Source organism: Plecotus auritus (genome assembly GCF_963455305.1).
Source record: "Plecotus auritus genome assembly, chromosome: 1".
Lineage (NCBI taxonomy): Eukaryota > Metazoa > Chordata > Mammalia > Chiroptera > Vespertilionidae > Plecotus > Plecotus auritus.
The window spans coordinates 218,911,157-218,938,681 of NC_137770.1; the positions used below are offsets into that span (position 1 = coordinate 218,911,157).

At 34.4% G+C, this 27,525-nt stretch overlaps 1 protein-coding gene across 2 annotated transcripts in view; it reads left to right on the forward strand.

Moving 5' to 3' along the window:
* Positions 1-2,675: 2,675 nt before the first annotated feature.
* GABRG1 (gamma-aminobutyric acid type A receptor subunit gamma1) overlaps positions 2,676-27,525 on the forward strand; it is a 43,240-nt gene continuing 18,390 nt past the window's right edge. The window contains exons 1-4 of one of the 2 annotated variants that reach the window (XM_080677122.1): positions 2,705-2,942; positions 3,092-3,142; positions 18,021-18,169; positions 21,373-21,440. In XM_080677122.1, coding sequence (XP_080533248.1) covers positions 3,126-3,142; positions 18,021-18,169; positions 21,373-21,440 — 234 coding nt within the window. In that variant the 5' untranslated portion in view covers positions 2,705-2,942; positions 3,092-3,125. Of the gene's footprint in view, positions 2,943-3,091; positions 3,143-18,020; positions 18,170-21,372; positions 21,441-27,525 lie in introns of both variants that reach the window. The other variant, XM_080677121.1, reaches the window with a different exon arrangement.

Here is a 27,525-nt window from a genome sequence, read left to right on the forward strand (position 1 = left end):
CAGCTAGATATAAAACTATTGGATAATGGTTATGGCTCAGTCTTTCAAAGGAAGGAGAAGAGCAATGGTGACTTCAGTGACAATGTAAGGAAATCTTCAGCTGCAAGGAAATCTGGCTACCCATCCATATTGCAAGGCTTCTCAACGTCGGTACTGTTGAAAGTTTGAACCTTATAATACTTTGTTGTGTGACAGCTTGCTTTTGCATTTTTGATTGTGCATCAGGAACTCTGGACGCTACCCTCTAGGTGCCAGTAGATTAGCCCACTTCCCAAGATACTGAACATATCTTTGACATTGATTAATGTTGTCAAATTACCTGTAGTTGGAATCTACTACCACAATGGAAGAGAGAGAATTTCCTCCAGTCCCTTACTTATAAGCAGCCATTGGCCTTCTAATCTAGAATCGTGTAAGACACCTGATGTTTCCCGGTGAGTGTTCCCTCTATGAGAAACTATGGTTTGTTTGATAAGTACAGTGTACCTTCTTAGCTTTCTTCAGGACTCATAATATATGTCATCCTTCTCCCTCCACCCCCACACAGCTGATTCATTACATTGAATGAGACAGACTGTCAGGGTCAAGACATCTGACTGAGACCCCAAACCATCATTCCTTCTTTAGGTTCTTGAGGGCTCAGGTCCTTTTACACAGTTTGCAGGGAATTGTAACTAACTGTGACAGCAGAATAAGATCAGCTTCCCAGGAGACATATATTGTAAAAAAGAAAAGAAAAATCAAAGAGGAGACATAGAAATAAAGAGTCAGATAAAAGTGCTTGAAAGAAAGGAATGAAATAAACCTGAAAAAGTTCAGCACAAAACTGGCCAACAACTAGATTTTGAAAAATACAGGAAATTTCCCATTCTGAAAATTACTCTAATTCTTTATCATTTATAAGAATAAGCAGGCAACATGCAACTACCGAAGGGGGTATATCCTTCACTTTTCCTCTCCATTAACTTCTCTTAACTGTTCCCAGTATCTTTCAGGGTAAAATCTTAGCACATATTTTTGATTGAGGAACCATTATTACTATTGTGTAACACTATGCAATATCATATTCCCATTAATATATGCAAAAATCTTATCAAAACACAAAGAATAATTAAATAAGTATTGTTATTCACGATGTACTTTTAGTGAATTAATTCCTAGTTCACTAGGCTAATCAGATCAGTGAATTAGTGTGTGCATCCAATAAAACAGTTGCACTAGCTATCCAAAGCACATTCTTAATGGAGGCAGGAAAAAAAGAAAGAAAACAATACAAATTTATATTGGCATCGCCTTTAACTAATTCATTCACCTCAAAATCAATGATAATGGAACTTTATTGCTATATAAATTATTTGGTATTAGCTGCCTTGACTAACGTGCTTTGTGGAAGAGAATAATGCTGCCTAATTAACGTTTAGTAGAAGAATCAGAAGGGGGTCAATACCTATTTTCAGAAGAGAATGAAAAGATGGAGAATCAATCAAAGAGAGGGAGGAAAAGCCCAGCATTGCACCATCTGTTATCCCGGGCAAGAAAATATCTGTAACGTTGCTACCGCCAAGCCAGTTAAGTGATTTCAGAAGATTGGGCAGACACTAATACTTCTGCCTTGAACTGTTTGCGGGGAGACAAATGCTCTTGGGTAACTATGTGGTAAATTGTAGTTCACCCCTGAATCTGGCCAATTCCACGTGGTTGCGTGGTGATTAACGAGACCATCAAAGACCCAACCCCAAGCGTCATGTGTGGGAAGCAGGGATTTAGGAAGGCATAAAAGCAGAAATGGCTGGGCAGCGAGCCTGCTTCCACCACCATCACTGTCTTCGCCTGTACAGTTGTTCAAGCTGCCAGAGGCTTTCTGGTTGCCCTGGCAACTGTTGAGCTCTGCTGCAAACTCAAAGCAGAGCCTCTGAAGTTGGGTACCAAACACTGGAGCTCAACAAATGCAAAGGCAACTGGGGAGGGAATAAGAGAACAACATTACCCATGTACTAGGTCTATAACTCCTGTGGATCCTCGCACCTTTTCCAAACCGGATTTTTGTTTACGTTTTTATAAAACGAGATAGTTCGTGCCTGGCATTATTCATTAGTATCATCTTCTGGTGCCCTGGGAGAGGAGAATGCAAATCATCTCACTCATAAAGACGGAGAAAAGGAGTTAGGGAATGCGATTACCAGGAATGCACTGAGCACGCCCGTTCATTCATTCGGAATTTTAGGGACTCATTTGTGCCGGGCATTGTGCCAGGTGCTGGGGCTGCTTCGAGAAATGAGACACCATCCTACACTCCAAATGAATGATAATTAACAACAATTAGCAGAACCTTCGCGAGCCTGGGGAAAACCAATTAGGGACTGCAATCTTCCCACGGGTCTCGGAAGACAGATTCGGAATCCAGACGCGGGAGAGGAAGGAGGCAGCGGCGCCCCAATCGTCAGGCAGGAGGGCAGCCAGGAGGGAGAGGGACCCCTCCTTCCCTCGGGAGGAAATCTGTCTAGGCCACTCCAACGCTTCCCGAGGCTGCGAGGGAGTCGAGGTTTGTTTTTCTTTTAGAAAGACGGAGCCCTTTTCCCCACTGGGCTCGATTTCTAGTAGGGGGAGACCCGCCTCTCAGGGTCGCTGATTGGCCCAAACGTTTTTCAGATAATTTATGCCAGCAGCCTCTCGGTCCGATTGGCTCCCCGGCTCCATTCCGCTGGGAGTCGCATCCTACCTGGTCGGGAGGTGTATCGCCTTCCCACACTTTCCCTTCTGGTGCTCCTTCCCTGGGCTGCAGCTTAGGTGGGAGAGAAAGTCCCGGCTTGAAGAAGACAGCGGAGAAAAGCGATTCTGATGGGTTCTTGGAAAGCTTTTCTCTTCTCCCCTTTTCTTCTGTGGAGTCAAAGTAGAGGGGTGAGGCTGATGTTCTTGTTGCTGACCCTGCATTTGGGAAACTGGTGAGTAAATGCAAGGACTGGGAGAACTATTCTTTCGTGCCTGCCCCCTTCCCTCTCGCTTTTTCTTTCTTTCCAAAAACCATTCTAAGTCATTTGCGTTTCCCCAGGTACCTGTGCAATATTTTACCATCATTTTCTTTTCTGATTAGGTCTACCCATTTTCAGAGAGAATGACATGAACCTATGTGTGGAGCATGGAGGTTAGTCCAGTTGTTTCCGATTGGAAACGTGGTCAAAACTAGTAAAGACTCAGTTACTGGGAGTGGGGAGGAGGAGTAGAAATGGGTTTCCTACTAAATGTAGTGAATAGATGACATTGATGAACTTTCTAATAATTCCGCATTTTATAGAAATGATTATTTTAGAAACTAACGAGTTTCATAGCATGGTATGTATGATGCTTTTCTATATACAAATGTTTTTGTTTTCCTTACCCCCCCCTTTTTTTTTTTGCTATGGGGGGAGGGCTTTACATCAAAGTAAATTATAAATATGGCTAAATCTACCAAGTTCATGTGTTATATTTATGTTAGAAATAAATATGCATATTTTATTAAGCCAGATTCCAAAGATTTTTATTTTAATTGGCTGTCTACATGAAAATAAAAATTGTATGATGATATAAATGATGTTCTGGCTCTGTGTATGTGTGTGTGTGTGTGTGTGTGGTGTGGTGTGTGAGAAAGACAGAGAGAGTCTGAGAATATCAACCCCAAGTCTCCAATTTAATAGGTCTGCTTGGGTTGTAATACCTTTCAATAAAACTTTTAAATCATTCCGAAAAAAAAAAATAAACTGCTGAGGTATTGTATCTAGCTATAGGAGCAGTTGATGAATGAAGTTAAAATATATAGATTAGGACTTAGATCCTATAAAGATCTTGGACATACTGAGTAGTCCAAGTATGAGTATATTGTGTGACTTTGTTTTATATAAATCTACATTTAAACTTACATTATTGTATGATGTGATCCTCAAGAGTAAAACACGATTGCTATGCAGATAAAAATATGCCTTTATAACTACTTGCATCATTGTTAAAATGAATTATTATTATGATTGATTTTAGTATATACCAACAGTGAATAGTTTTGTCAATACCAGCAGATAGAACAACTATATTTTCTCTCTGAAAATAGAGAATAGATTGAATTATGCCAAGTAATACTAGACATGCCAGAAAATGTTTGGCACTCAATGCTTTTTCTTTTTTAGTTTTAGTTTATTTATACTTTTTCTTTAGAAACTAAAACATTTTGCATGGACACAAATGTACTAGTTGATTAATTATTCCTTATATATAAGTTTTGTCATAATGGCTTACTGCTTTGAATATATTATGGGAAAATTACAGAAAATATTTCTATAAAATAGGTATCAGGGCTCTCATGCATCTTCACAATATTACAAATGGAATCTGTGTTTTCATAAATAAAAGCAGATTTAGCCAGTGGTTTTCTGAAATAACAACCTGTGTGCTCCATTATCATTAGAAGTGCAAGTTTTCCTTACAACCTAATAGGCAAGTGCTTACTTAAGGGCATCAAGAGATGTGTTGTTTTAAACAGTAATTTTGTGTTTGACAATATGTATGTGGTGATCATCATAACTGGCCCCAGAATTCTCTTCTAGCTGCTCATAATTTAAAAAGTTGGGAGTTGTTAAAAAGTTGTGTGTTGCAGTGGACAGAGATGGGTTCTGGCAGCCTGGAGACATGATTTAACCTCTGGAGAGTTTCTTCATCTAGGAAGGGCAGTAGTAGATCGTTTATGATTGCTTAACTTTTCACATGATTTTAACTGAAACATAAAAATAACTCAATAGTTGTTTCACTGTCTTTTTCTTAGTACTTTTTAAGAAGGAAGTTCTAATAGGAAATTCCCTATGCTGTTCATACCATCTGTATTAGTGAGTCAGATAGAGGTGTTATGCTGTTCAAATCTAAAAATGATTCATTTTATCCTAGTACTATAGATAATCTGGATTATTCTAGCCAGTGGACAAATATTCTAAAAATAAAACTATATTTTGTTGTTATAATGAACTCGTAAGGCCTCAATTATGAGAGTTCATGTCTTTATTTTTTTTTAAAGTAGTTACGGTGTGGTGAACTTTTCATCTTTATAATATTTAGTTCGAGATAATTAATGTCATCATATATAAACCATTTACATTTATGTATTTTCTCCCTTTCTTTGTCTTTTGAGGAGCCTTTTCAAAACTAACCATAGATGTTTCTGTGTGTAAGAATTTTGGTTTCTTATGCTGGTTTCTAAAATAAATCATCAAAGTCATCTATTTTGAGATTTACCAAATTAGGGCCTATTATTTCTTGTATCTCAGCAGAGACAAGAGCTTACTTCCTTGTTAGTTTCTCTTAAGAGCACAAAGGAGGGACAGTATATTGATTTTTATATTCCTGAACTATGAAAACCTGTCTCATTGCTGTAACTGAAGCTATAGTTATGGTTCCTGCATTTCATTCTCCACAAGACTACATGGCATCTTGACAAGTTGCTTAAAATCTCTTAAGCTTGATTTAACTTATTTTTAATGTTGGGAAAAAATCTATTTATAATCAGATTTTTAAAAGAGTTGAGAAGTGTTTTGATATATCAGCTGTTTTAAAGTAATTTATTGTAAGCTTTGACCAAGAAGCTATATTTGAGAGAGCGCAAGGAAAATAACAGGTTTTTCATTTTTTAAAACAATTTTATGAATCAATTATATACAATGTAGTATTCAGTTGCCCAAATAAAAATATTCAAATACACTCGCTTTATAACATATATAATTTCAACGTAATTTTAGTCATATAGTATATTGACTATATACATGGAGATGGTTGTCAATGAATTTTTTCTTAGTCATCTAGATTATTTGCTTAATTTTCTGATACTAATGATAACCATTCAAACTTGAGGGCAAAAAAACTAACTATGATGTTTCATGATAATTAAATTTTCAAAAGACTGAGAAAAAGATTTTTGAAGCTAAAATTCAAATGCTATAATTGATAAATCACCTGTGTATAGACTCTTTTGGGTATGTCATTATTTTGTTTTATTTTATACTATGAGACACACTTGACTAACTAATGAAAGAAACTGTTTGACCTTTCATTCAAACATTGAGAAGACTAATTTAATATTGTGTACTTATATAAAGGTGGTTGAAACTTGTCTAAGAAAATAATATGTGAAGGTGGAGTCCCAAAGGAGAGAAAAAATAGCAGGGTGGAAAACTGAAAAAAATTGGCGATATTATCAAAATATGACAAATCACTACCCTGGGGAAAAAATACAAAGTGGACATAAATTGAACGTACTGGCTTCAGGAGAATAACTCAATATATGCATGGTACCTATAAAGAACCCTAAACTTTCCAATCAGATATAAATTCTGGTTTCGGCTCTACCATTTCCCACCAGGGTGATTTCAGGCCAATCTTTGAGGTGGAGAGTCCTCATTTGTGAAAAATAAAAATGACATCTACCTTTCCAGATTGTTTCAAGATCAAGATAAAACATATGCGGAAAGAACATAACACTGAAAATGTTAACTGAAGAAACATAATAGCAGATACTCAGTGGAGTCACATCGATTCTAGTATTATTTTTCCTAGTTACAGTGGTTTAAGTACAATAAAGTGAAGTCCTTGGATTCTTGTGCGTTAATATCTTTTGGATTTAAAATAGATCATTCTTTTACAACAAATATTTATTGAAAACTTGCATCATGCTAGGTTTACAGTGGTGAATGAAGTAGACATGAGTTTAGTTCATGTGTAAGAGAGAGAGAGAAGGAGAGAGAGGGAGAGAGAGAGAGAGAGAGAACTTATATTCACTGCAAAAACCTAGATTTATGGCATCAAAAGAAAACAGCTTGTAGTCAAAATAAGAAAATATACCTTTTGAACTTCAAAGATAAACTGGCAATTCTGAGTTTTTAGGGATAGAGAATGGTGATGGAGTAGATCACAATCAAGGAAAAAGAATTAGAGAGCCATGAGATGTCTCTCAGCAATGCCAGAAAACTAGGGGGGAGATGTCTCTAAAATTCTAAAGACAAATGTTCAGCCTTGAAGGTTATACTTAGCAAAGTTACCAATCAAATATGAAGGAAGAATAAAGCCTACATACTGTCATTCTCCCCATTTTACAGATGGGAACACAGGGGCACAACATTATTTTAGAAATTCACTAAAGATCATCTTGCTGATAAGTTTTGAATCCAAGACTCAAATCCACGTATTCTATGCCCAGAGTATTCAGTCTAAACCAGCACAACTCTCAGATTACATATGCTATGTAAGTCAAACAACAACAAAAAAACAATGAACAACATAAACTGATGAACAAAAACAGATCCAGAGACAGAGAAACATCGATCAGACCATCAAACCTCGGAGGGAAGGTAGGGGAGGGTGGGGGTAAGGGGGAGAGATCAACCAAAGGACTTGTATGCATGAATATAAGCCTAACCAATGGACACAGACAACAGGGGGTGAGGGCATGAGTGGGGGGGGGATAGGGGGTAATGGGGGAATAAGGACACATATGTAACACCTTAATCAATAAAGAAATTAAACACACACACACATTGACTGGGTGAAGGAAACAAAAAAGAAGGGAGAGAAGGAGGAAAAGAAAGGAAAGGAAGGCTAATGCAATCGATAGAAGTACAGGAAGTATAAAAGTCTATTGTGTACCAATCACATGATCTGACATATTATGTATAGTACTAGATTAATTATTTGGGTAAAACTAACAAATCGGAGTACTTGCTCTATAAAAAAAATCATAAGATAAAGGGTTAAAAGCAAGAAATTTGGAATTTAGCTAAGTTTTGTTGAGGAGTCTGATGGCTACTTATTTTTAAGGATGCTACGTAAAATCAGAGTTAAACTTCTTATGACTATGTGAAATAGACACACCATAACCAAGTAGTGAAAACTGTGTGCAGGGATTTTTATTTTAAATCAAATGCTCTGTAACAGAATCAAGGATGCCTTATCACTAGGCTCATTCAAGCAAAAGCTTGTTAGAATTCTTGTACTCTGTGGGAGGCAAATGACAATATATGGTATTTTTCTACTTTTAAATATCTCAGAACCTAATTCTGTCGGTACGCAAATAGTTTTGCCAACCGAAGCCCTATGTTTCAGGAAGTACTTTTAGCTATTAATTCACTCAGTAAATTTAAAAAAATTTAATTGTATTTTTTATTGTAGACAGTATTACAGATGTCCTCCATTTCCCCCTCTTCCCTTAGTCCACCTCAGCATTCATTTAGTGACTACTATGTGCTGAGTTCTGAAACCTGAGAAACAGTGGTAATCAGGACACAATCCTTGCCCTCGTAGTGTTTGTACAATGTATATAAGACATATATGTGATTGTATATATGCTAGATACACAGGACAAGGAGGGCGGGGTCTCTGCTCCCAGTGGACATAAACGCTAGAAGTGTATGTTGAGACTTGTTTATTAATATAAACAAGCAAAGACATAAAATGCTATAAATTCTACTCAGAATTCTAGATGAGCTATAGTGGGGACACCAAGGAGGCTGGGAATTGCAAACTCTGGGAAAAGGTTGAATAGTCTCAGCTTTCAGTGGGATAATTTGGGTCAATGTTACTGAAGAACAGAGAGATAGAAAGATAGCATTCCTATTATGTGGCCTAGGTATGGTCTCAAAATTTGGTAGTTTCTTTTGAAAACAATATACCTATACCTTCTAGGAGAGCCTTTACTCTTGTCATTTAACATATGACAATAGAACGGTAACATCTTATTAAAGGCTACAAGTATTTTAATATTGGTGTGATCAGGGTGTGATTTGGTTCTCCAAGCCTGCTAGAATCAGGGGCTCTGGCCAAAGAGTTAAATCTTTGGCCACATTTTTAAAACCATCACTTATGGTTGTACAATTTGTGAATTGCTTAAATACAAGGACAGCATTCACCTCTCAGTCCTTCTAGATGTATATAATTATTAGAAAACATTTTCAACACCTGCAGTAGAGTTTTTTTGGATAAGGATTACCTATTCCACAAAATAGCCATATTTGACTAGCACAAAGCTTTTTTTCTGGATTACATTTGTGTTATTCAGACATGTGTTCTTTAAACCAATTTGTTGCTCTGTGCAGGTGGCATATGAATGTGCATTTGTTTCTGCCATTTCCTTAGTTAAAATTTGTTTTGAAAAACCTTCAAACTGTCATAACTAGAATTAACTAGAGTGTTTTTGCTGTTTTTGTTCTACTCATTTGTATTCTCTCCATTTTGAAGTGAATAATCTGAAAGGATCCTTATGTCAATGAAAATATTTTATCTCTAATTTGATGACCCCAAGATTTAGGGGGAAAGGTATATCTTTCCACATTTAGAGGATCTAATTCCCATTACTTTCTATCATTTAATTTCAAGATCTTTTAATAAATTTTATAATGTAACAAATGTCAATATTATGCCTCCACTTTGTGGAATTTTTAGCGACCTTGTAGAATTTATCTGATGTGGAAGAGCATATAAAACAGAGAATGTGAATATCATAAAGAGTTGTATTGTTTCTAAGTCCAATTTATGTTGTCAATTTCTATGGATATAAATTGGAACAGTGGAGAATTTGATGTTCATTTTTTTATTGTCTAAAGTTTTACATATGTCTCCTTTTTCCCCAACTGATGCTCCCCCCAGCCATTCCCACCCCAGGCAAGCCCCTACTGCCCCAGTGTCTGTGTCCACTGGTTGTGCTAATATGCATGCATATAAGTCCTTCAATCCAGTTGTCATTTCTTTAAAGACCATAATAAAAATTAAGGTTTCTTTACCATCCTCAAAACAAAACAAAACAAAAAAACACACAAGAAAATGGTTCCAAAAGAACATTTATAATCTTTGGATATTTACCAACTACCTGAAGATTATTCATCGGACTCATGGTTTCCAATTTCTAAACATTTTAAAAAATATTCTTTATTTATATTTAGAGAGAGAGGAAGAAAGAGGGAGAGAGAAATAAACATCTATTGGCTGCCTTCACATGCCCCCACCAGTGATCATCTGCAACCCAGGTACTAGTATGTGCCCTGACCCGGAACCAAACCTGTAACCCGTTGGTGTAAGGGCTGACACTCAATCCACTGAGCCAGGGCGCTAAACATTTTTAAAGAACAGAGTAGGCCTGCCCAACAAAGTAAATAAAGAAAACAAAAACAATACTCCTAAACTTGGCAAAATATATTGTTTTATTATTAATATTTACTGTGATATTTAAGATCAATCACCAACTGGCATGTGTATGCACATTTGTATATTTAAATTTTTATGTAAATGAAATCTAACACTTGTTTTTGGCACATATTTAATATTAGAGATAGCTTTCTTGATTAGTATACTAATCTAGAAATCAGTTGTACCTACATTTCAATGACAATGTGGTATTCTATATTATAGAAGAATCATAACTTATTAAATTATTTCATAATACATTCTATTTTATTTAATCACACATCATTTTGTGTACATACATACATATGTACATCTCTTTAATTTCAATATTTCATTAATATTTTCAAATTACTTACCATAAAGTAATTCAGTTTTCTCTTAATGGTTGCAAAAATGCTACTTCCATCAATACTTGAAGTAATGAATCTTTTAATGTTCTGCCAATATGATGGCTAAAATTTGTCACATTTTTAACTAACTTATTTTCCCTAGGTAACAATAAATGTTAGCATGATTTTATCAATTTTTTTGTCTTTTCCCTCCTGTGAATAATGTATACCAATTATGTAGTAATGTCTTTGTCTCAGTCTATCCTGTGTCTCTAGTCTTTTTCTAAATTGTGTCATGTCATCCATAAGTTATTCTTTTTCTATTTTTATATCTTTCTTTTTCTTTTTTATTTTGGTTACATGCTACCCAGAAAGGTCTCCTTACCCCACAGGTCAATGTTTTCCTCAATATCTTCCTTAATAGTTTCATACTTTATTTATTACATTTTGATTTTTCTTATATGATCTGTAATTTCTTATATAAGTAGGACTCTAATTTATGTTCTTCTAAGTGGCTTAATAAGCATTTCAATACAATTTATTGAATAATTTATTTTTTTCATATCCAAACTAGCTAGTCACTTTTATCATATAGTAAATTTCACATCACTTGGATCTGAACTTGAGTGCTAGATTATGTTCTCACTAATTTCCTTCTGTATTATTACAATATGGTATGGAATACAGTAACTTTGTTTTCCTTGTATTCTGGCAGAGCACATTTTTTATGTTTTTATTGATTTCAGAGAGAGTAATGGAGAGGGAGAAAGAAATAGACACATCAATGATGAAAGAGAATCATTGATCAGCTGCCTCCTGCATGCCTCACACTGAGGGATTGAGCCCAAAACCAAGCGTGTGCCCTGACCAGGAACGGAACTGTGACCTCTTGGTTCATAGGTTGATGATGCTCAACCACTGAGCCACACACCGGCTGATTTCATCTAACAAAACTTTCTTTCAATAATTTATTCTAACCCCTCATCTTGATTCTTCTAGTGAAGTATACTGAATTTAACCTAATATAGTATATGAACTCTGGGATTCTGATTAAAATTTCATTAAATTTATAAACTAATTTGGTTATTATATATTAACAATATTGTTTCATAGCTAAAACATTTATTTTACCTTTATTTTTTTTCTGTTATTATGTTCTTCAATTCACTTTTCAATTTCTTTACATTGACTTAAACTTTCTCTGTTATATATTTTTAAATTATTTTTGTTGGGAAAGAAATCAATTTTTGTTTATGATGAATTAGTAATAGTATCAGAAAGCTACTGTGTTTTAAAAGCTAATTTTATATTAGGTAAGCTACAATAACCTAATTATCTTATTAAGACTAATAATAATAGTTTTTAGCTGTTTTTTTATTCACTGTAATTTTACCTGCAAATAACAAGATGAGCTTTGATATTCTTTCCATTTATTCATTTATTCAGTAAGTATTTTTTATTGAACACCTGCTATTTGTCAAGGAGTAGACTAAGTACTAATGAAATGACATTGAATGGCTTCAAGGAGATTAGTGCCATAAATAAATAAAGTAGTCAATTAAGATGTGATGTGAAATATTAAAAAAAAAAAAAAGCCCAGCCGGTGTGCCTCAGTGGTTGAGCATGGACCTATGAACTAGGAGGTCACAGTTTGATTCCAGGTCAGGGCACATGCCTAGATTGTAGGCTCGATCCCTAGGAGGGGGCATGCAGAAGGCGGCCAATCAGTGATTCTCTCTCATTATTGATGTTTCTATCTCTCTCTCCATCTCTAAAATCAATAAAAACGTTTTTTTTTAAAAAAGGTACAATATGAAATTAAAAATGAGAGTTCCATAGCAGGACAATTTACAATAGCTAAGATTTGGAAATAGCCTAAGTGCCCATCAGCAGATGAGTGGATAGTAAAACTGTGGTACATCTACACAATGTAATACTACGTTGCTGTAAAAAAAAAAAAAAAAAAGAAGGAACTCTGACCATTTGCAACAACATGGATGGACCTGGAGAGTATTATGCTAAGTGAAACAAGCCAGTTGGAGAAAGATAAACATCACATGATCTCACGCATTTGTGGAATATAATGAACAACATAAACTGATAAACAAAAATAGAACCAGAGACATAGAATCTTCAAACAGATCATCAAACGTCAGAGGGAAGGCAGTGGAGCTGGGGAATAGAGAGCAACCAAAGGACTTGCATGCATGCATATAAGCATAACCCAGGGACACAGACACCAGGGGGAGTGAGGGCATGTGCTGGGGGGTGGGAACGGCTGGGGAGAGGTCAATCGGGGAAAAAGGAGACCTATGTAATTCTTTTAAACAATAAAGGATTTTTTAAAAAGATGCATTGTGATCAACTTACTGGTATAGTTAAGCACTGAACAGATTGGAAACACATAGCAGAGAACAGCTACTTAACTTTCTTAGCTTGGCTCCCTTTTCCCTCCTAAATTTCAAGTCATTCCTCTCTCTGTGTGTCAAATGATGGGCGCCGTATTCCTTTGTGTCAATACAATAATCACCACATCTAGTGGACTATTATTTTACCTCCCTAAAACCCTTCAAGTTCAAATTGATAAGTCTGTTATATATCACTTTTTTAGTTATTTTACTTCCCTACCAACTTTTATAAGTAATAAAAACACTACAAACCTACAAAGAATTTTTTATACAAAAGAATTTAACAAATGCAATATAAAGGTGAAAAGAAAATAACAAACATATTTTCTTAAATTTCTTATTTTACTTCTATTTTCTTTGACTTCTAGATCTAAAATCAGTGCTTATACTTACTCTTTAAATGCTGGTACTTCGAGGCCTTGACATTAGGGTATCTTCACCTCCGAAACATAATAACTGGCATGTTCTTTACTGAAACGTGTCACTTGACGACTACGCTTATAGGAGCTGATGTTTATAAATAAACACAATGTAAGTTGCCATGACCAATAGATCACAGAGGAGACCTGGCTTTGGAGTTTCATCTGCCTTTTCGTAACAGATTAATGAAAGAGCCTTCCCGGGAGTCACAACCAGGACATTCACACTCACTTTTGTATGGACTATACTCAGGGTGACTGTATAATTTATCATCCAAATTAGGTCACTTTGCCGGTGAAAGGGTGCTATTAATAATTATTCTGGAAAAACAGGTGTAAACCAGGTCACCCTGGGTAAAACTCGATGAATGGTTGTTGTATGTATGAAAAATCATTTACATTAATTGATTGACTTGCTAGGGGTCTGGTGCAAACACAGTGCTCCTCCAGAGGACTGGCGACGGGACTGTCAATCAGCTATGTCCCCGTGGCAGGAGAATCGAGTTGCAAATTTTCAGAGCTGCCACTATCGATTCCTTGGCAGGTTATAAAGCTCTGCTTCTCTTTATAAAAGGCTCTAGTTAATTATTTATTTTTATGATTAGAAATGTGTTTCAGAGCACTATCTGGTGGTGTATAGGAAAAGATAGGAATGAATGTCAAATTATCTCATTTTTGTGTATTTATATTTCAAAATTATACAGAAAGCTTATAGTATGCTATTAATATACCAAAAAAATAAATATTGTATGTTTCTATTATTTTAGCATACTTAGTGTATTCATTAGGCTGCTTTCCATTAAATCTTTTTTTTAAATATATTTCTTTATTGATTTCAGAGAGGAAGGGAGGAGAGATAGAAACACCAATGATGAGAGAGAATCATGGATCGGTTGCCTCCTGTATGGCCCCCACTGGGGATCAAGCCCGCAACCCAGGCATGTGCCCTTGGCCGGAGTCGAACCTGGGACCCTTCAGTCCACAGGCGGATGCTCTATCCACCGAACCAAGCCGGCAAGGGCTCCATTAAATCTTTAGCCATTTTATAAATCAGTTTTAATAAAAATTAAGTGCTACAGGTTATTTTTCAGATAACATTAATTGCATCATATGAATAAATCATAATTTACTTAAACATACTCATAATGTTTAAGATTTGCTTGCCACAGATAATACTGTAAGAAGCATCTTTGTATGTGATGGTTTTCTGTATCATTTATTTTATTTTATTTTTTCCACCACCACTTATCCCCTCTATGTCCTCTTCTACCTCCATCCCCCCTTCCCCTGGGTCACCACACTGTTGTCCATGTCATGAGTTATGTATCATTTTATTAGTTTTTCCTTTATTAAAAAATAAGATAGTCTAGATCAGTGGTCGGCAAACTCATTAGTCAACAGAGCCAAATATCAACAGTACAACGATTGAAATTTCTTTTGAGAGCCAAAATTTTTAAACTTCTTCTAACCCCACTTCTTCAAAATAGACTCGCCCAGGCCGTGCTATTTTGTGGAAGAGCCACACTCAAGGGGCCAAAGAGCCGCATGTGGCTCGTGAGCCGCAGTTTGCCGACCACGGGTCTAGATCATGAATGTAATGTTATTTGTCTCTGTATTTCAGCACTTACCACATTTGTAGTATATAATATTTTTTTCCATATGTGAATTACAGCATTGGATTGGATACGTACACACGTTAGATAGTCATTTTCAACAGAGAGAGTGTGTGATTCCTTGAGATTATTATTTTAACTTCTCGGAACTCAAAGGCAGAGACAAAGCATCCTACCCATGCACAATACTAATGCACTTCAAATTACTTACCATCATTGAGACATGTGTTTATGGATTAGAAAACTCCAAATCCAACCACCTTGGTTTGTATAATAAAGGTAAAATGAAATTATATTGTGCAAACTTCAAAAGAAAGAGGAAACAAGTCTTCAAACTAAATATTGTTGTAAATCCTGGCTATTATTTAATAGTGTATATCCTTGGAAATCTATAAACCCATTTTACATCTGTAAAATAGAAATATTAATATTTTCTTCAATACGTTACTCTGCAGTAAATTACATAACATGTGGAAGGAACTTAGTACACAGTTTCTGAAACATGGCAGGCACTTAATGATGCATTATATGCATTCAGTAGCAGGTAATAACAGCAATACATCAATCTTTAAAATAAGCAATTAGTAAATTAAAATATTCAAGAGCTTAAATGTAAATGGTAAGATTATGTGTATTCAAATTATTTAAAAGAAGTCCTTGAACATGTGTAGAATTTCTCAGAATATTACTTAAAATCGTAATTGTTTTCCCAAAATGGTTTGAACACTCACTCAACATATATAAATGCTACAAAAGTCTTTCAGTCTATGAAAGAACATGGAGATGTCAGATATGTTATATGAACTATTTTAGAAATTATGATAACTACTCTTTAATCACCAAACTAATACTAATATGATATTCAAGGTAATTAATGAACAGATTGAAGATAATTGTAAGAGTTTGGAAGGAAGATGGGGAAAAGTTAACCTTAATAAATGTCTTCCTGTTACTGCCAAAAATGAGAAAAGATAGCTTTGTGATATCATTGAGGTCAATTTTCATATTACCTCTGAGCTAGCCGGGAAAGGGGGAATATAAATCACTATGAGCATGTGCTTTCTGGAATACAAAGATGTTGATACTGTAAAAATACAAATATGTAAAAGGAAATCATACTACTGTACCAGTAGTATATACTTTTTGAAGTTAAATATGTCACAACAATTAATATAAATAAGCACTTCAGAATTCTGTTAATTAAATGCACCCTAGTAGTTTACATAGGAATAAAAATTGTATACTGTAGTAATAAACTACCCCCAAATCTCAGTGGCTTACAACACTAATTGTTTATTTCTTGTCTAGTCTATATGTTCATTGTGTGTTAACTGTGGCTCTGTCCATGTTACCTTCCCTCCCAGAGTGAAGTAATAGAGTAGCCTCTGCCAGTATGGCTAGTCTTCTGGTAGAAGGACAAGAGATATATTGTGAATCATGAACTTGCATTAAGCCTCCTTCTCAGTGGTGACACATATCACATATTTTTTATTAGTCAAAGCAAATCACAGGGCCACACAAGTTCAGTGCGACAGGGGTGTATAATTCTCTTGCAAAAAGGAGCATTTCAAGCCATATGTCTAAGTTAGAAGTCAGTGGAGTGGAAAGTATAATTCTCTGACAGGACGGAGAGGAAGGAGAGGAGAAATATTGAGAATAATAATGCACTCCATTATCTGTTGATAATGACTATCAGTAGATTTATTGTGAAGATCAAATGAGATAGCAAATAATGTAAACTTAAGTTTTAATTTCTAATGCTAATTTGTATTCATTAAGGATGAAGATGGTGGATGTTAACTAAACTTATTTTGGTATCATTTTTTTCAATACACACATATATTATATTATTATGTTATATACCTTCAATTTATGCAATATTCTATGTCAATTATGTCTGAATAAAACTGGAATTTTAAAAAATTTAAATGGTGTGGGAGCTGCATTAGATAAGATGTTTTAAGTTCCAAAGCAAAATAGGTTTGAATGGATAATGTAGAAAGATTAACTGAAGGTAACATAAACTTGCATATTCACTATTGGACAGAAGCCAATCTTCAAAATATATGTAAATAACAATTATAGTATGAAGTTACCTGATTTTACTAGTATAAGTGTTTTGTGTTTTGACCCTTTTCACTGGAGGACTAAGGTTTACTAAAGTAGGGTGTGTTAAGTCCCAGATTATCTTCTTCAAAGGAAGATGAAGTTACTTACAGGTAATAAAGTAAGAGTAGCTTGTTACTTATGATGAATTGTACATAAATATCTATATCACTTCATTTTCTACCACGATTCAGAAGGAAGCTGCATGCTTAGCAGGAAGCATTAGCTGGAGAGTTAGAGCTTGATTCTCAGGGTTGTGCTTGGTTAGTGGTCCCTAAATTCTAACTTCTCGTTTTAAAATTTGAGAGTCATGCCCCCCAAATATACGGTGGAGGCTGTCACCCGTGTTGGATCTGATGATACGACAACCTTTGATGAAATTTTTGGAAAAAGATGTCTCAGTTCTTCTAAGAGGAAAAAAACATAGATGTTTTCAATACTTGTTTCTTTTTACTTCAACCCTTTCTTCACTCATCTTTCCTCAATTCTTCTTTTGTATGCATGCATTTTTATACATTTTATCATACTAATGTTACAACTTTACCTGTATTCATTTATCTTTTCATTTTTATTTTGGGGTGTGGTTATTTAGTGTCACCACTATGGTTGTCCAGATTGTGTCCTGCACAAGTCTAAGGCCAGCATTCACATTTTCAGTGCATAACTTCTACGGCCTTTAATGACTGTTGTGGGGATGACCAATAATTATTTTATTATTTTAATGTCGTTTTATTTTAATATTATTTTATATTTTTTATAATACATTTTTAACATTTGAGTGCTATTATATTAGTAGAATTCATATAATGAATACACTAGTCTTACTGAATATAAAATATTTCTAATGCTTTTCCCCCTCTTACTTACTATTCCCTAACAAAAGTACAATAATCTTGAACTATTTTTTTAAATACCCAGTTTGGTTAACTTCCTATTATCCATTTTATTTTCGGAATTATTTAGTGTTGATAAAGCAGATGATGAAGATGATGAGGATTTAACAGTGAACAAAACCTGGGTCTTGGCACCAAAGATTCATGAAGGAGATATAACACAAATTCTCAATTCATTGCTGCAAGGCTATGATAATAAACTTCGCCCAGATATAGGAGGTAAGTTTTCAGTTATCTTTCTAAGATTTGGGGACTGTAAGAACCATATTTACTGATGTTATTTTAATTTTAGATCATATATTTCTTGAGTGTTGGATGTATGTTAGAGTGCTGGGTTTGGCAACTATTAATTAGAATAGCACTAATTTGAGAGGTTCATAGTCTGATGTGAGAATAAAGGCATGTAAACATTTCTGATGTAATTATTTTACAACTACTACAATGAAAGATGCAACAGCAAAGTTTAATGAAACATCTGAGGATTAGAGAGATATTTTATAAAAGAGAATATTTGAGAAATAGGAATTCTAATTTTGTGCCAAAGTCACACTGTGTTAATTAATGTAGAATTATAATCCTTGATATTATCCTATATTATAAAAGGCCGTAATGGCTTCATGACCAAACAACCGGTCAGAGCTGCGCGGTGGAGGCAGGGCCCGCGGCTCCACACAGCATGGCCTGGGGTCCCGCGGCTCTGAGTGGTGAGGCCTAGGTTCCCGCAGGCACGGCAGATCTGGGTCTCGAGCAATTTTGTGTGCTGTGCCTCTAGTCCTATATAATAGAAGCGTAATATGCAAATTGTCCCCTCAACCAGGAGTTCAATCAAAGTTCTACCTGGGGCGGGGCCGGTTCCCCAACTGCCCAGGGCCCCTCCCTCTGGCTGGCTAGACCCCACCCATGCACAAATTCATGCACCGGGCCTCTAGTATTTAGTATAGCTAATCCTACTTTGTTCTACTTTAAGATTGCTATCCTAGGTCCTTTGCCTTTATATGTAAATTTTATAACATAATTAACTTCTAAACCCCTCTAACAAATCCTTAAAACAAACAAAATATATAAAACAGCAAATATTATTTTTGAGATTGCATTTAATATATGGCCAATTATAGGGAAATTGAAATCTTTACTTTATTGAATTTTTATAGTACCAAATTCATGAGCATTATATGTTGTTCAATGTACATATTTCTTTCTTATTAATGTTTCCTGTAAAGAAGTATTAAATATATTTTACTAGATTTAATTCTCTATATTTGGAGTTTCAATGCAAGTGTAAATACATTGTATAAATACTTTCTTTTGATATCAGAAAACCAGGATATATCACTCATATCTAAAACTTTCTACACTGTAATTGGGAAAAGTATGTCCTACATATAAAAATGTCCTCAGGAATCATTAACTTCTTGGCATAGAACTATTCAGTCCTTAGTATCATGAAATAAAGAACAGGTAATCAGTGTTTGTTGATTTATCAAATGAACTAAAAATGTCTAATTAAGTAAGACTGGTATGTTGCACTTAATTGCTTATAAATGGTAAGGAATATACTTAGGAGTGAAACTAATAAACCTATTGCCTAGTTATTAATTGACTTTCATAAGAACCATTCTGTAAATCTAGCTATAATTTGCTTAATTACATTACAGTTATTGGCTGCAATTCATAGCTAGTCAAAATAAATGGCAAGTGGTTAAAGCACCTCCTCTCAGCAGTCATTAGCCAAAGTTAAATTATAAAACCTTCTATAAATCATATGAGCTACTTTTATTTAAGAAATCTAATTGTTGGATAGCAAATAAAATTACACTGTCATGTATAGGTCTATAAACCTATAGTTTTGTACTAAAACTATTTCTAACATAGCATTTATTTTTCTAGCTAAGAAATATGTATGCCATAAAATAATTTCTTTGCTTGAAGAAAAACAAACTATTTCAATGTTATGAGTTTCCAAGTGTAGTGTTGTTTGTTTGTTTGTTTTTTTAATTGCAGAGGGTAAGATTAAATGTTGTTATATAATTGTACAGGCACTGTGTTTCAAAATGCTTCAGGTTTTCCACTGAAGCTTGCTAGCCTGGGAGCACAGCCAGCCTGGAAGGTACAGAGACAGGAGACATAAGACTGAACAGAGACTCAGACAGGCAGACTCAGCCAGGCATTAGAGGAGGAGGAGCATCCTGCAGGGGGAACACAGCACCTGAATTGTAAGAGTGGGAAATACTAGGCCAGGAAGAGAAATCAAAATTTAGAAAGGAGAACGGAGTAAACATTACCAATAACATGCTACCTTAGAAACTTTTATACTACAAGTTATTTTTTTCTGCTTTATTTCATTTGCACTCTCTTTAAAAAACTCAGTGATATATATCACAAAGTAGACAAGAAGGAAAAATTATATATATATAATTTTTTATAATTATATATATAATTTTTTATATATATATAATTTTTATAATTATATATATAATTATATATATAATTTTTTATAATTATATATATAATTTTTTATATATATATAATTTTTTATAATTATATATATAATTTTTCCTTCTTGTCTACTTTGTGAAACTTTTACAGATATTCCTCAAGAAGCATTTGATATATCATAGAATAAAAAATGTATATCACATTTTGTGGGGAAAGGGGGATAAAAGAAGTATGTGAGAATGTTTCTCATAGCAAACAAAAAATCTTATGAGTAGAAATTATCATTATTATGGTAAATCTCATTATAGGAACCAAAAATACCTGGCAAAGGTTGAAAGCCTAAATCATAATCAAATGTGGCATGATTATAGATATTCTTTAATCATATCATTTGATAGACATTTGTAATGCTGACCTGTGCTACACATTTTGATAGAATATAAAATACTATATATATGACTTAAAGACATACTAAAAAACACAAATGGAATGTATAAACATGAGTTCATAGTGACATTCATAACATATACTCTGTGAGAATTAAGTAAAAATCTACCTTAAACTGGAGCCAATTATGAACAACCTACAGAAATATTGTTAACAACAAGGGAGGAACAGGGTTAGGAAAACAATAGGCTCTTAAATCCATGCAAATTCTAAAATTCTATGACTGCTATAGAGAAAATTATCTAGTAATTTTTATTGAATTCACTTCCTTGGATTTAATAAATTATTTAGGTATTTTTAAAATATTTTTAGGTTGCGCACTGGGATATTTTCAGTCAAAAATATATATCATAAAATCAACTTGTAAACTGAAAGGTGTTTATGTTTCTGTAAAATTTCATGTTTCTTCATTTCTAGTGAGGGATGCTTTATTATTTAAAAAATAAATAATAATACTCATTTAGATTTTTTATAACTAAGTTCTATTTAATGAAAACTCTGGTCATGTCCTTGACCATTTTTTCTTTGATGTTTTGCAGTGAGGCCCACAGTAATTGAAACTGATATTTATGTAAACAGCATTGGACCAGTTGATCCCATAAATATGGTGAGTAATGAACATTAAAAAACCAAAACTCTGGCATGGAATTCTGGAGTATATACCTCAGTAATGGAATGAACATGCAAGCATTTCTGATCATTAATTCTTAATCAGTTGAGGGCAATACCTCCAATTCCTATGTGCCAGGTATGAACCACTGGGGCTAAAATATTCCCATATCTAAGAATGTGTAGCCCTTTACTTCAATGGTAGGAACTATGCTAGGGAATAAAAACTTATCATCTGAGCCATCAAGAGTGGATTCCTGAAGAAATCTGGGAGAAGATAACCAGAAGGACTGAGGGGAAAGTAGTCGGAGAAGGAAAGGGACTGACTGGCAGAGGACGGAGCATGAACAGAGTCATAGAGGACTAAAGCAGGCTGATAAGATCAGGAGAATGTTCAGCAAATTGATAAGCCTGGAACATAAATACAAGGAAAAGGATTAAAACAATGTTTAGATGCCTTATTAAGGATGGTCATGTAAGCCATAATAGGAAGTTTATGTATTATATGAATTATATCCCCTTGGATAAGAGAAATGACTGGAAGCTTTTCATCATGAGCATATTATAGGCAGATATATAATATATATGTGTGTATATGTATGTATGTATGTGTGTGTGTGTGTGTGTGTGTGTGTGTGTGTGTGTGTATATATATATATATGGTCCTCACTCAAGGATATGTTTATTGATTTTACAGTGAGAGGATGGGGGAGAGAGAGAGAGAGGGAGAGAAAGAGAGCGGTGGGGGGAGAGAGAGAAACATTGACTGGTTGCCTTTCATAAGGGCCCAGACCAGGAATGAACCCACAGCCTAGGTTATGTCCTGACCAGGAATGGAATTTTCAAACTTTCTGCATACAGATTGGTGCTCCAACCAACTGAGCCACACCAGCCAGGTCTACAGATTTATATTTTTCATAGACCATTCTTACAAAAGCATAGAAGATAGATGTAAGGGGATAAGCCAGCATTAGAGTGACCACTTAAGAGGTTTTTGCATTAGTCTGGACAATAGATCATGAAGGCCTTACCTAGAGTAGTAGCAATTGAGCTGGAGGAGACACTAGTACATTTAAGAAATATTAGATGAGTGAAGGTTTCAGACTTTAGAGTTTCATTGGTTGTGCATAGGCTGACTCCAAGGTATATAAATGAGAAGACATTGCAGACTGTAGAGTTACTATTTGAAACAGGGAATATAGATATGTGCCAGAAGAGCTGTCCAGCAATAATTTGGATTTTAAGTCTGCTGGTCAGGGAAGAGGTTGTGAGTGAATATAGATGTAAATGGGAAGGGGAGAGGGACAAGCAGAATACAGAATACTTAAAACCTCCATACTACATGAAAAGATCCAAGAGAAAATGGAAATGAAGATGAACACAGATCTAAGGACCAGATATTAAAATGAAATCAATGTATATAAAATACAGATGGAAGAAAGAGGGGTGCAAAAAAGGGAAGTGTAAAAGTGAGAGGGGTAGGAGAAGAACCAGGAACAGTTGATATCATATAATCAGAAAAATTAAAGAGCAAGAAGAAGAAGGAATTAATAATCAATTGTCAAGGTACGTGATAATCCAATGAAAAATGGATTAAATTGGGCCCACTGCTGTTGGCAGTTAGGTGGTTCTGATTATCTTTGCTAGATTAAATTCCATGGAATGGTGAAGGTAGAAAAGAAATAACAACTGAATTTTACATCCCTCCTCCATCCTCAAAATTGGTCTCATATCCCACTTCTTGTCACAGGTCCTTGAAGACATAATATGGGTTATAGGAATAGACATGCAACATGTGTTGATGGGTCCATAGTGTGAATGTAGTTTACTTTTATGATTTTGACATACTTTACTTAGAAGAGAATTTGATGAGTGTTGTGGTAGATATGGGAGAGAGAGATGAAAGGAGAGAAAATTCAAAGGAAGGTCATTTAGGATGGAAAATGATAAAGTGTGTTATTTATGTGGTTTTTAAATATATTTTTATTGATTTCAGAAAGGAGAAGGAGAGAGAGATAGAAACATCAATTATGAGAGGGAATCATTGATCGGCTGCCTCCTGCACGCCCCCTACTGGGATCGAGCCTGCAACCTGGCCTGTGCCCCAGACTGGAATCAAGCCCAGGACCCTTCTGTCCACAGGCCAATGCTCTATCCACTGAGCCAAACCAGCTTGGGCTGTTATTTATGTTTTATCTTTATAAAGTGAATGGATAGCATTTTATTACTGATTTAAAGACATAATTAACTCCTCAAATAGAACCCATAGAAATTTTTAAAAATACGTTAAAAATGATCTACCCTAAACACTAATAATCCCATTTCTGTGAGTCAAATTACTTACTAGGACCCATTCAGTGGACTCAATAATGTCTTATACTCATCTCCCTTGATTTTGTCATCTCTGTTAGTCTTTCAAGACACCAAAACAAAAAACAAATAAACAAACAAAAAACACCAAAAACAAAAAACAAAAAAACAAACAAAAAAACACTACAGACTAGATGGCTCAGACAACAGACATTTATTTTCTCCAGTTCTGAAACACAGTAGCCCAAATCAAGATTGTAGCAAGTTTAGTTTCTTAAAACCCTTTCTCCTTTGTTTTCAGATGCCTACCACCCACTTTTCCTAAAAGTATCACATGAACTATTCTCTCTGCAAGCACATCCCTGGTGTCTCTTTGTGTGTCCGAATTTTATCTTCTAGAAGGACACCAGTCAGATTTGCTTAGGGCCCAGTCTAATAACCTTATTGTAATTTAAGAACCCCCTTAAAAGACTTAGCTCCAAGTACTTCAGATTCTGAGGTACTGAGGGTTAGTGCTTCATATGAATTTTGTGGCAATACACTTCAGACCATAACACCATCTGAATAGAATTCTCTAAGATTTTGCTGATTTGCTCCCTTACTTTACGTATTCAATATTACAGCAGTCAACTTGTTTCTTTATTACAAGGATTTAACCCCTTTATATCTGCATAATCATCATACCTAACAAGTGCCTGTGTCTGCTCATTCTCATGGTATTATATGTTTTTTTTCTTTCTCAATATGATGTTCATATGATTGTCATGAACTTTCACAGCTGCCTGCACTGACTGTTGTACCGAGAGCATTGCGGCCACACCAGGACATCTTAGTTACCTCATTGCAAGTGAATATGAATAGGCTGTGGAGAAGTTGAATTTGACTGCCTGAAATTAGAAACTAACTCTCAGGAAAATGTTAACACTGGAGCAAATATCTGTCAGTAATTAGCTAAAGCCTGAGACATGGAGAAAACAATCTTGTAAAGAGAAGAAAAAAAGAAATGAGTATCAGACTTTAAGGAATATGTACATTTAAGGAAGCTGTACATAATATGAAGCTGATGTAGTAAACAAAATAGCAAGGTTGGCAAGAAAATTACGATAAAACAGTGGCAAATAAGCCAAGAAAAAAGAAAGTTTCAATGAAATTTTTAATATTAGCTCTGTTTAAATCGAACTCTTATACAACCAATTGATTATTGTAAAGACAAATCATTCTATATATCTGTGTGTATATTATTTAACATTATGCAAATATGAGATTTCATAAAACAATATATAACTGAAATGTTAATTTTCTTTTTAGGAGAATCTTAAAATATTCATTTTTAATTAACTTATGCTTAGAGGAGATAGGCCTGTTAGAGCATATGGAAGTCTACAGTTCATGAATTGTGTATTTTTTGCTCTAGTCCTTTGTTTTAAATTTTAATGAATTCATTAAAGAAAAATATATACTTGTTAAAATAAACAGAAATAGGATTCAAGACTGTATTAGTGTTCCTGAGATATTTGACAAGAATGGGTACCAAGAGCCATTTATGATGATCTAACTATATAAAAGTTTCGTAGTACTGAAGATCCATTTTCCCAGTGACATAATTACACACTTATGACCTGGAACAGTGATCATTTTTTTTAAAGGCTAATTAAATTAAACTGTTATTAAAACTGGTGATACTAAAGTACATACAGGAAAAATTAAGAATGTTTGATACTGTTTATTAAAAGAGAAGTATTAGGGATTAATGAGGAGCAGTTTACATAGAAACTGTTTTAACTAAATAATACAGAAAAATTAAAATTCAGTTTTCATCAAATGAACTAAATTGCTTTGAATGTGAGTGCAATCAAGCAGGCAGACGTGAGAATAATTAAGCAAGCAAGAGGGTGGTTTTACAAGTGGGATGGCCATGTATCAAATGTGTGTGTGTGTGTGTGTGTGTGTGTGTGTGTGTGTGTGTGTGGTAGGTGTATAGTTTAATAATCTGTTTAAATATGGTGAGAAATGACTTTTAAGTCCTTTTTGCTTTCTCTTGTTATATCAACCTCATTTTTGGTAATAAACCCTTGAGACATATAACTGTGTTCAAACATCCTAAATATACCAGAGAAGCTGGTGCTCACAGACAAATTTTTCTCCATGAATTTCTTCAGTTTTAAGGAACACATTTCTTCAGCAGGATTTGTGCATTGGGTCCTAATGTTCAATATGTTTATCTCTCTCTCTCTTTCTCTGCTCGGACCTCTTGTTCCTCCCTCTTGTTTTTTGTTATTGCAGCGTCTAGATTTAAGAAAATAGAATCTGAAGCATAGCTTGTACATATAAAAGAAACCCTGTTTATTCCTTATACTCTGTTAACAGGAAACTGTTACTTCTTAATAGGTATATTAATCTGAGAAATTGTGAGTTAGCAAAACCATAAAAAACAAGATTTTTTTTCCTATCTGGATAATTGACCTGCATATGCTAATGGAGGGGAAGAGAAGGAGTTTAGTCTTTCTGGATCTGATGAATTAAAGTAATTGAAAAAAAAAGAATTTATATTTAACAGTTTAAACTTTATTTTCTTGGTTTGTACAATACTTTAAAGCTTATTACCATAGTTTTAATTTCTTTACTTTTTTATATTGCATTAATATATTACTTTTGGCATTAGCTACTTAAATCTAGTTCTTTTCACAGGCTTTATTTTAAAACAATATAAAATATAGTTACATTTTGATTCAACACCAAGAGATCAAATAAGAAATCATAAATGAATAGTGTTGTTTTCATTTCTATGCCTCTTTACTCAGTATGCTCATTTACCCATATATATATATATATGGCATTAAAGATCTTAGAATGTGAAATTAAATTAACCTCTGATCTTCAAATAATATAAAAATATTATTTTTTTATATAAACAAATATATTTCTCTCTTATTTCATGGTTTTGTTTGCCTTACATGTGTTTATTACCTATATTGTTACAGGTGGTTATTTCCCACTAAAATATATTGCTTCCTTCCTTCAGAGAAGCTAAAACCTAGTGGGGAGAATGGCTAAACAATGAAAAATACAGAAGGTCAAAGGCCAAGAAAAGGCTGTGTATGAGCCCAAATATATTTTAAGTTGCAAATGATGACTTTATGCTGTTTTTTATGAAAACAAATTTCATAAAAATAATCTATCTGTTTATTATAGAAGAAATTCATGTCCAATATGGGAAAGTTAGAAATTTGATATAAGTGAAAGAAAAAAATATTCTACATTGTTATTATCCAGGATTCACCATTGTTACTTCCAATTTAATAACTCTATGTAGATAGCTCTACTAAATACCATAATATTATGAATATTTTATAGTATTGTGTCTTTTCACTCATTATATCACAACTGTCATTCCACTTACACCTCTGAGACCTCTGATACATCTTAGTTAGATTTTAGAGGTGTCTATTTTGAATTATTTTCAAGATAGAGAGTCCCAGTTTAGTTACAATTTTGTCTTTATAGATTTGTAGACATGGTAATGTGGTAGAATGGACCTGTACTATTTGGTAGTTCTGACATCAAGCTTGGCTTGACAAATAAATTCTGCATGTTGCTGTAGTGTAAAGGCATTTTTTAGATGCAATTAACATTTAAATCACTAGACTTTAGGTAAATCAGATTATCCTTTATAAGGTAGGCGGATATCATCCAATCCGATGAAAGCTTTAAGAGAAAGGACTGAGTGAGGTCCCTTGAGGAAGAGTGATTCTTTCTGTAGACTGCATTTGACT